Source organism: Aethalodelphis obliquidens, unplaced genomic scaffold (genome assembly GCF_003676395.1).
Source record: "Aethalodelphis obliquidens isolate GAN/ISIS:26980383/991018 unplaced genomic scaffold, ASM367639v1 scaffold27, whole genome shotgun sequence".
Classification (NCBI taxonomy): Eukaryota; Metazoa; Chordata; class Mammalia; order Artiodactyla; family Delphinidae; genus Aethalodelphis; species Aethalodelphis obliquidens.
In genome coordinates, this window is record NW_020837971.1 from 12,136,799 (window position 1) to 12,147,435 (window position 10,637).

At 39.2% G+C, this 10,637-nt stretch overlaps 1 protein-coding gene across 3 annotated transcripts in view; it reads left to right on the forward strand.

The window, feature by feature from the left end:
• RALA (RAS like proto-oncogene A) overlaps positions 1-5,301 on the forward strand; it is a 76,757-nt gene extending 71,456 nt beyond the window's left edge. For all 3 annotated transcript variants that reach the window (XM_027123969.1, XM_027123968.1, XM_027123970.1), the window contains one exon: positions 3,342-5,301. In XM_027123969.1, coding sequence (XP_026979770.1) covers positions 3,342-3,464 — 123 coding nt within the window. In that variant the 3' untranslated portion in view covers positions 3,465-5,301. The remainder of the gene's footprint in view (positions 1-3,341) is intronic.
• The last annotated feature ends 5,336 nt before the right edge of the window (positions 5,302-10,637 follow it).

Here is a 10,637-nt window from a genome sequence, read left to right on the forward strand (position 1 = left end):
ACTTAGTATAATAATCTCCAGGTCCATGCATGTTGCCGCAAATGACACTGTTTCATTCTTCTTAATGGCTGAGTAATACTCCATTGTATATATGTACCAAATCTTTATCCATTCATCTGTTGATGGACATTTAGGTTGCTTCCATGTCTTGGGTATTGTAAACAGTGCTGCAATGAACACTGGGGTTCATTTCGAACCATGTTTTTCTCTGGCAATATGCCCAGGAGTGGGATTGCTAGATCATATGTTACCTCTATTTGTAGTACCTCTATTTGTAGTTTCTTAAGGAACAACCATACAGTTCTCCATAGTAGCTGCACCAATTTACATTCCCACCAACAGTGTAGGAGAGTTCCCTATCTCCACACCCTCTCCAGCATGTTGTTTGTAGATTTTTTGATGATGGCCATTCTGACTGATGTGAGGTGATACCTCATTGTAGTTTTGATTTCCTTCTCTAATAATTAGCAATGTTGAGCATCTTTTCATGTGCTTTTTAGCCATCTATATGTCTTCTTTGGAGAAATGTCTATTTAGGTCTTCTGCCCATTTTTTCGTTGGGCTGTTTGTTTTTTTGATAGAGTCACATGAGCTGTTTTTAAATTTTAGAGATTAATCCCATTGGTCACATGGTTTGCAATTATTTTCTCCCATTCTGTGGGTTGTCTTTTCATTTTGTTTATGGTTTCTTTCACTCTGCAAAAGCTTTTAAGTTTAATCAGGCCCCATTTTATTTTTGTTTTTATTTCCATTACTCTAGGAGATGGATGGAAAAGATAATGCCACGATTTATGTCAGAAAACCTGCCTAGGTTATCCTCTAGGAGTTGTATAGTATCTGGTCTTGCATTTAGGTCTTTAATCCATTTTGAGTTTATATTAATGCTTCCAATCCAAGAAAAATGATATCTTTCCATCTGTTTGTGTCCTCTTTGATTATGTTCATCAGCCTCTTACAGTTGTAGTCTTTTGCCTCCTTAGTTAGGTTTATTCCTAGGTATTTTGATGTGATGGTAAATGGGTTTCTTTAATTTCTCTTTCTGATCTTTCATTGTTAGTGTATAGAAATGCAGCAGATTTCTGTATTAATTTTGTATCCTGCAACTTTACTGAACACTGATGAGCTCTAGTAATTTTCTGGTAGCACCTTTAGGATTTTCTATGTGTAGTATTATGTCATCTGCAAACAAACAGTGATACTTCTTTTCCAATTTGGATTCCCTTTCTTTTTCTTCTCTGACTGCTGTGACTAGGACTTCCAAAACTATGTTGAATAAAAATGGCAAGAGTGGGTATCCTTGTCTCATTCCTGGTCTTAGAGGAAATGCTTTCAGCTTTTCACCATTGAGTATGTTAGCTGTGGGTTTGTCATATACCACCTTTATTATGTTGAGGTATGTTCCCTCTAGGCCCATTTTCTGGAGAGTTTTTATCACAAATTGGTGTTGCAGACAAAGCTTTTGATCAGATTCATCTATTGAGATGATTATATGGTTTTTATTCTTTAGTTTGTTAATATGGTGTATCACACTGATTGATTTGCAGATACTGTGAATCGTTGCATCCCTGGGATAAATCCCACTTGATTATAGTATATGATCCTTTTTAAGGTATTGTTGGATTTAGTTTGCAGAGTATTTTGTTGAGGATTTTTTCGTCTGTGTTCATCAGCGATATTGGTCTGTAATTTTTTTGGTGATTTTGGTGATATCTTTGTCTGTTTTTGATATCAGGGTGATGGTGGCCTCATAGAATGAGTTTGGGAGTATTCCTTCCTCTGTAATTTTTTGGAACGCTTTCAGAAGGATAGGAGTTAACTCTTCTCTAAATGTTTGATAGAATTTGCCTGTGAAGCCATCTGGTCCTGTACTTTTTTGTTGGGAGTTTTTTCATCACAGTTTCAATTTCAGTACTTGTGTTCATATTTTCTGCTTCTTCCTGGTTCAGTCTTGGGAGATTGTACCTTTCTAGGCATTTGTCCATTTTTTCTAGGTTGTCCATTTTACCGGCATATGTTGCTTGTAGTAGTCTCTTACAATCCTTTGTATTTCTGTGGTATCAGTTGTAACTTCTCCTTTTTCATCTTTAATTTTATTGATTTGAACTCTTTTTCTTGATGAGTCTGGCTAAAGGTTTATCAATTTTGTTTATCTTTTCAAAGAACCAGCTTTTAGTTTCATTGATCTTTTCTGGGTTTTGTTTCTATTTCATTTATTTCTGCTCTGATCTTTATTTCTTTCCTTCTACTAACTGGGTTTTGTTTGTTTTTCTTTCTCTAGTTGCTTTAAGTGTAAGATTAGGTTGTTTTGAGATTTTTCTGTATTTTGTATACAAGATATATTTTGTATAGCGATAAACTTCCCTCTTAGAACTGCTTTTGCTGTGTCCATTTTGGATTGTCATGCTTTCGTTTATTTGTCTTTAGGTATTTTTTGCTTTCCTCTGATTTCTTCAGTGATCCATTGGTTGTTTTAGTAGCATATTGTTTAGCCTCCACGTGTTTCTGTTATTATAGTTTTTTTCTTGTACTTGATTTCTAAGCATTGTGGTCAGAAAAGATGCTTGATATGATTTCAGTTTTCTTGAATTTGTTTTTAGTCTTATCAAGTTTTATTCTAGAAGTAATCATTTTTTTAATCCAGAATGCAAAAGTGTGATGCATAGAAGTTATTCATCCACTCATCACTATTTGTGTACAGTGAGTCCACATCCTTCTAGGCCCTTCAGTGTGTACTCAGACATTTGTTATTGACATTGAACTTAAGGTTACAGTAGTAATTTTTAAATTATTAGGCTAATATCTCCCATTATTTGCCAGTTTCTAGACATCAAACATCCTCAAATATAGTGCAAGAAACAAAATTGTTTTCTAGTGCCTGGTATCAGAACGATAAAGGAAGCAGTCATTTTCCACAGCTGTTTTTTTAAAACAGGGCTGAAGAAAACCAGGTTATTAAATGTAAATTTTATCAAACACAAATTACTTTAAAATTTAATTGATAAAATACATTTACTAATTATAAATTTCTCAAATGTAACCTACTGAGTTTCATATCTTTGGAGCTAGCCTCACTTGTAGTGCTTTTTTCATTTTTATCTTGAAAATTCAGACAGAAAGATTAGGTTATATTATGTAAACACATTTTACCAAATTCATTTTTCCCATTTTCTCAGTATACTTGGAGAAGCAGGCTTTAGTTGGGTGCTTTCCTCTCTCTGTACTCCCCAAGCAAGAGCTCCTAAATATTCCTATAATATTCCCCAGGTTTACTGTTGTGAATCAGAGAAATTCCAGGCACATATGATCTACTTGGTTTATTTATCCTATTTTCTTCTTTCTAGGTATTTTTTGATTTAATGAGGGAAATTCGAGCCAGAAAGATGGAAGACAGCAAAGAAAAGAATGGGAAAAAGAAGAGGAAAAGTTTAGCCAAGAGAATAAGAGAAAGATGCTGCATTTTATAATCAAAGCCCAAACTCCTTTCTTATCTTGACCATACTAAGAAATATAATTTATAAGCTTTGCCACTGAAGGCTCAATTGACTGAAATTACTTTAACATTTTGGAAATTGTTATGTGTCTCTAAAAGCATGAATTGGAACTGCACTGAGAGTCAAATTCACTTAAAAAAGAAATTAATGTGGCTTCACCAAGAAGCAAAGTTCAACTTATTTCGTAATTGCCTACATGTATCACAGTCCTGAATGTAGCGTGGGCACCTGTGTTTTGCTGGCAGTCTTTCTTGAACTATTCAAGAGGTGAGATGGGGGTGGGCAATGGGAGGAAAGGCTACTTCCTCTGGTTTATTATAAAGCTTAAATTTTATATCATTTTAAAATGTCTTGGTCTTCTACTGCCTTGACAGATGACAATTGTGAACATGATAGTTAAACTGTACCACTTTTTTTAACCATTGTTATGCAAAATATAGAAGAAAAAGTTACTGGCATGATTGTTGCATATAGTTCAATTGAGAGTAATTCATCTGTGAATCTGCATTAATTACCCGGTGATTAACTTAGAAAAGTGGTGTAAACTTGTACATGGAAATTTTTTAATATGCCTTAATTTAGAAACCTAAAGATAACCCACTTACATCATTCTGGGTGTGTCCTCACTGTGCCGTGGGCCCATTGCCCATGTGTCCTGGTGAGAGAATATATGTCAGGATGGAGGACAACGTTTGTGTAGAAGATTCTCGAGAAATTACTGGTAGGAGTCTGTCCAAATTTAAACTGTGTGCCATACTCTGGTTCCTGCAAGTAAGGTTCCAGAGCTTCTTGATTGCTTTTAACTAAGTGTAAGGTAGTTTAAAATGAAGGCCCAGCGTCTACTTGTAAGATAATTTTAGACTATGAGCATTCAGTACCAGTTATGTCTCAGTGAACCCTCTTTAAGATGCTGGTCCCTGGAAATCCCTTTCTGCAAGTGGTGAGCATGTGTTAAGATTTTGATCTCCTTGGAGTGTAGAGCACAGGAAAAGCGTGGACAGTGCTAATGCGTTTTGCACTAGAACACTTCAGAAGAGTCGTGCTCACCATCTGGTAACTTCTATATTTGTATTCCCGAGGTTACAGTTTGTACGGGAGTTACTGGGATTATTTGTAGGCTGTGTTCGTAATGAATAACACTGTCTCTACGTTTTCCTAAAGTTAACATCGAACAACCAAACCCAAGGATAGTGCAGAAAACATGTCTGGCACCAAACAGTAGGCTGTTTTCCCACTGTATGGCGTGCCCGCTGGAGGGCCATGATTTCAATGGGAGATTTACCACTGTCAGATTTTTCTTTTCTTTGTAATGGGACTAGGACAGTTTGATTCAACAAAGTTTTCGTTTCTTTTTGCTCAGTCCTAATTTCAGCAAGTCAAAGATGTGTTCAGGCATTCCAGGTGACAGATGTGTACGTAAAGTTAACAAAAACAGGCTATTTAGGAACTGAACTCTTTAGATATTACGTCCGGCTTGTCATATTAAATATTTGTCCTTAAAGGGTTTGAGATGTACATCTTTCATATTTTTCATAGGCTGTGCCATGTGCAGAATTAAAGTTACCAATGTAAGCGCGGCCCCGTGGGCCCAGCGATCTCCGTGTGTACTTGTTGCAGTCTCATTTAACCAGGGGTCCTAACCACTAACATTGTGACTTTGCTTTGAGACCTTTCCTCTCCTGGGTACTGAGGTGCTATGAAGCCAAACGACAAAGATGCATCACATGTCTTAGGCTGATGCCACTACCCGATCGGTTTATTTGCAATTTGAGCCATTTAAAGACCAATAAACTTTCTTTTTTTAAATGTTTGTGGTGTTACTTGATGTTTACAATTCAGATTTATCAACCTGGGCATCCTTACCAGAGACTTGACTACAACTAAATCTTTTGAGCCATTAGTTTAGGGACTTCTGTGTGAGAAGAATTCTGTGCCAGATTTCCTCAGTCAGGATCATCATTGCTTAGGTTTAATCAAGGCTCAGAAATGGAGGAGCCCCATGTGCAGAATTGCAGGGAAGACGCTGTCTTGAAAGTCACAAATGTATAACTGCTTTTAGAATACTACTCCACGCTGGAGTGGGTAGGTGGCAGCTTTATATTCATTTTCTAAATCGGAATGAGTGCCAGGGATGCTTGAATTTCCAAATTGTGGCAGGAGAAACCACCCCCTTACCATTTCATCACACTTCAGGCCATCCTCTCTCATTTGATGTCTGCTGGGCAATTGTGGCCTATTAATCACCCAGCCTATGGGTTAGAAACGATCTGGCCCAATACTGAACACAACCCCTCAAAATCCAATTCATTTTAATTTCCTACTTAACTCATAAGCAGTGCCAGAACGAACACATTTAAGTTATAAATGGCATCATTTTAAATCTCACTGTGTGGACCCATTTTTAACACCAATAATGGGCATGATGTTAGATGTTAGGTTCCAAACAAAGCTTAGATTAAATTGTCTCAAAGTGAATCGGAATGTCATGTTCAAAATTCTGTGACAAGGATGTAAAAAAATTTGGCAGCCTCATCTAACTGCCCTAAGAGTAAAACTATTTACCAAAACTTCCTCTAAACTTTTCAAAGTAATCCACTGTTAGAGTAGATTCACCTGGCTGCCCACACAGGAGGGGAAGATAGCCATGAAGTCCTAAGGGTTGGCATGGGCTAAGGAGTCTGAATTGCACCTGAAGCTAATGGAGAACCAAAGTCCCCTTTAGCAAATTACTTTGGAAGTGTAGAGTGGCAGGTCAATGGAGGTCTTCCTTCATGACCTTAGTTTTTGATAGGTTTTTATGGACCACCTACTGTGGGCACTGCTGGGAATACAACAGATGGAAGGACAGACATTCACACTGAAGAAAGTACCTGTGTGTTCCATGCATAAGGAAAGGAAAAGAAGTTTTTAAAGAATAAGAGATAAAGTCTAGGTCTCCTTACACGGGGCTAGACCCCCTATTTGTTACATTTGTAAATTCATATAATAGCAAACACAGTGTATTCTGTATGTGCCGTGCACGGCCTGCAGGATCTTAGTTCCCTGACCAGGGATCAAACCTGGGCCCCCTGTAGTGGAAGCACACAGCCCTAACCACTGGACTGCCAGGGAATTCCCTGTATTTTTTAACCTAATATTAACCCTGTGAGGTAGGTGCTGTCCTTAGCTCCTATTTTGCAGAGGGAAAAACTGAGGCATAGAGCTGTTGAATAACTTGCCCAGGGCCACAAAGCTGGTAAAATTATTAACTGGGATTGGAAGCAAAGAAGTCTGGCTCCCGAGTCCATGCTCTGAATCACCGCACAGAGGAGTAGAGTGGAGACTATAATTATTCAGTGGCCCCGTACTATTGTGGGAAACATCCAGGATTCCCCCAAGGCTGCAGCCACCTAGTCAATGATTGCCTTCAGAGAGTTTGCAGAGGTTGCTATGAACAGAAGAGGCCTCTTGCGCTTACAGCCTGGTTGCTAAGAGAAAGATCAAGTGTGGGAAGGAAAACCTTGTGCAGAGCTCAGCTCTGGAGTCAGCCTTACAGTGCTTTTTCCATAACATCAGTAAAGAGGCAGCATTCTTTGGCAGGCCAGAAACCTTCATCCCGTATTTCTTTAACTACAAAATAATTTCCCAGTCCTTTGCTCAAGCAGCCCTGAGTGCAGCTGTTGTGGACAACTGCCTATAGACAGGAGGTGGGCGGGGAGGGACATTCAGCCGTCTGTATTCTCAGTCCTTACAGAAGCACCATTTATGGGGAGAGAGAGGGGCCCAGAGAGCATCTAACGTCTGTTGAAGAGAAGCCATGACAGTCCAGTGGTTAGGACCCCACACTTCACTGCTGAGGGCATGGGTTTGATCCCTGGTCGGGGAACTAAGATCCCAACAGCCGCGCGGCCAAAAACAATCTGTTGAAGAGAGGCCCTGAGACGTGTGATAACTTGCACAAGTAATCTGATAGAAAAACAAGATCACTTTTGTCAAAAGCCCCAAGGAAAGCCAACAGCTGAAGCGTTTAGGTGCTCACAAGCTCCTAGCAGTTAGGAAATGCTCCTAAGGGCAAAATGTTCACAACAGCCAAAAAGTAAGAGTCAAGCCTTGTTGAATTAGAAGAGAAAGGAGCAGGTATGAGAGCTAACTTCTGGGCCTTTGCTGGGAGAGGGCTTCTCTACGGAGGAAGCGCAAGGAATTGCAGGCTGTCGCCCTGAGTGTTGCACCGTCACATGCCAAATCTGTTTGTTTATGGACTGATCTTTGTGAAGGACGCCAATTCGGTGGAAAGCTACTTAGATAGTTTTCCTGGACCCTAGAAGTCGGCTTAGAGGGGACCTTAGAATTCGCTTTGAACTTAATCTCCATGCCTCCTTAGTCCCCTCCAGTCCGTGACAATTTCTAATAAGTAGAGATGGACCGAAAGTGTGTTGGGTACACACCCTGTGACATAGAAGGCACTCAATAAATGTGACTCTCACCAGCAACATGTCTAAATCCCACTCCTGTTCAAGGCCCACCTCAGATATCCCTCCTCTTTGCAGTTGGTAGACAGTTGGGATACAAAGTAGTGGGTGGGTCTTATAGTCAAAAGGTATGTGGTTTGTTGGCCAAGGTGGGGGGAAAAACACATTCGGGGGGGGGCAATATGGCAGGATCTACTCAAATATAAAAAGCACATACCTCAATATTCACAAAATTCCCTTTTTCTCTCTCTCTCTAAGGAAACAATTGCACATGTGCCCAGAGTCATGCACAAGGTGGTTCACTGTAGCATTATTTACTAAGGAACACTGAGAACTGCCTAAATGTCTAGGAACTGAGGAATGGCTAAATAAACCTAACATAGTCAGACAATCAACGCTATACAGCAGTTCAAAGGAACAGACTAGAGATATTTATCAGCAGAGAGATCTCTGCAATATTCTTGGGTCAAAAATGCATCTTGCACCACGATACAAACATTACAACTTTTTGGCAAAACCCATATACAAACAACACCATGTACATGCTCTGAGTTTATCTTGAGAAAGCTATTTTTAATCTAGATGGATATACCTGAAATACGTAATAATGGTTACCCATGAGAGGATGGTGAAAAGGGAAAGGATTTGAGGGTTTAAACTTTATCTTCGTTTTTAAATGAAGAATGCAATCATGTATTATGCATATAACTGAAATTAATTTTCTTAAATATTACATGTAGCCAAAAAAGGCCATATAACTAGAATATATAGAGAACTCTCAAAACTCAACATTAAATAATTAGAAAATGGACAAAAGACATAAACAGATATTTCATTAAATGGCAAATAAACACATGAAAAGATGTTCATCATCATTAGCCATTAGGGAAATGCAAATTAAATACACTATCAAGAGAGTTAGAAGACAAATCGCCCACCAAGAGAAAATATTTGCAAAAGACACACCTGTTAGAGGACTGTTATCCAAAATATGCAAAGAACTCTGCAATCTCAACAATAAGAAAATAAGCCAATTTTAAAACTGGGCCAAAGACCCTAACAGACACTTCACGAAAGAAGATTAACAGATGACAGGGACTTCTCTGGTGGTCCAGTGGTAAAGAATCCGCCTTCCAATGCAGGGGACGCAGGTTCGATCCCTGGTCGGAGAAATAAGATCCCACATGCCGCAGGGCAACTAAGCTGGCGCGCCACAACTACTGAACTCGCATGCCTCAATGAGAGAGCCCATGTGCCGCAAACTACAGAGCCCACGTGCCCTGGAGCACGTACGCCACAACTACAGAGCCCACGTGCCCTGGAGCCCGTGCGCCACAACTACAGAGCCCACGTGCCCTGGAGCCTGTGCACCACAACTAGAGAGAGAGCCCACACACCACCAATAGAGAGAAGGTTGTGCACAGCAACAAAGACCTGACGCAGCCAAAAAAATAAAGAAAAATTTAACAATTTATATATAAATTCAAGGGATTCAGAATAGCCAAAACAGTCTTGAAAAAAAAAGTCCTGATTTCAAAACTTACTACAAAGCTAGAGTAATCAAGTCTGTGGTACTGGCATAAGAACAGACAAATAGATAACAATAGAATTGAGAGTCCAAAAACAAATCCTCACATTATAGTCAATCCCTCTTGAACAAGGGTGCCAAGACAATTCAATGGGAAAGAATAGTTTTTCAACAAAATGGTTCTGGGACAACAGGACAGCCACAAATAAGAGAAAGAAATTGTATTCCTTCTTCATACCATACACAAAAATTAACTCAAAATGGATCACTGACCTAAAATGTGAGAACTAAACTACAAAATTCTTAGAATAAAAGAAGTAAATCTTTATAACCTTAGATTAGGCAAAGCCTTCTACACTATAACACACACACCAAAAAAAGCAAAATTGAACCATCAAAATTTAAAACTTTTGTGCTTCAAAGAATACCACCAAGAAAACATAAATACAACCCACAGAATGGAAGAAAATATTTGCAAATAATATATCTGATAAGGAACTTGCATCTAGGCTATATATTTAAAAACTCAACAATAAAAGGCAAATGACCCAATTTAAAATGGACAGAAGATCCAAAAACATTTTTTTCCTAAAAAAAAAAAAATGTAAATAGCCAATAAGCACATGAAAAGATGCTCACAGACAGAATCAAGATGGTGGACTAGAAGGACGTGGAGCTCACCTCCTCCCACATATACATCAAAAACACATCTACAGGGACTTCCCTGTAGATGGCGCAGTGCTTAAGAATCCAGCTGCCAGTGCAGGGGACACGGGTTCGAGCCCTGGTCCGGGATGACCCCACATGCCATGAAGCAACTAAGCCCGTGCACAACTACTGACCCTGCTCTCTAGAGCCCACGAGCCACAACTACTGAAGCCTGTGCACCTAGAGCCTGTGCTCCACAACCAGAGAAGCCACTGCAATGAGAAGGGCTACAAAGAGTAGCCCCTGCTCACTGCAACTACAGAAAAGCCCGTGTGCAGCAATGAAGACCCAATGCAACCAAAAATAAAAATATTTTTTAAAGTTAAAAAAAATTAGAAAAAAACCAACACATCTACATGTGGAACAATTCTCACAGAACAGCTATTTAACACTGGCAACATATCTCAGACACCCAAAAGTGCAAGCAATCTCCACAATAAGGGGTGGAATGAGAGGAAAAGA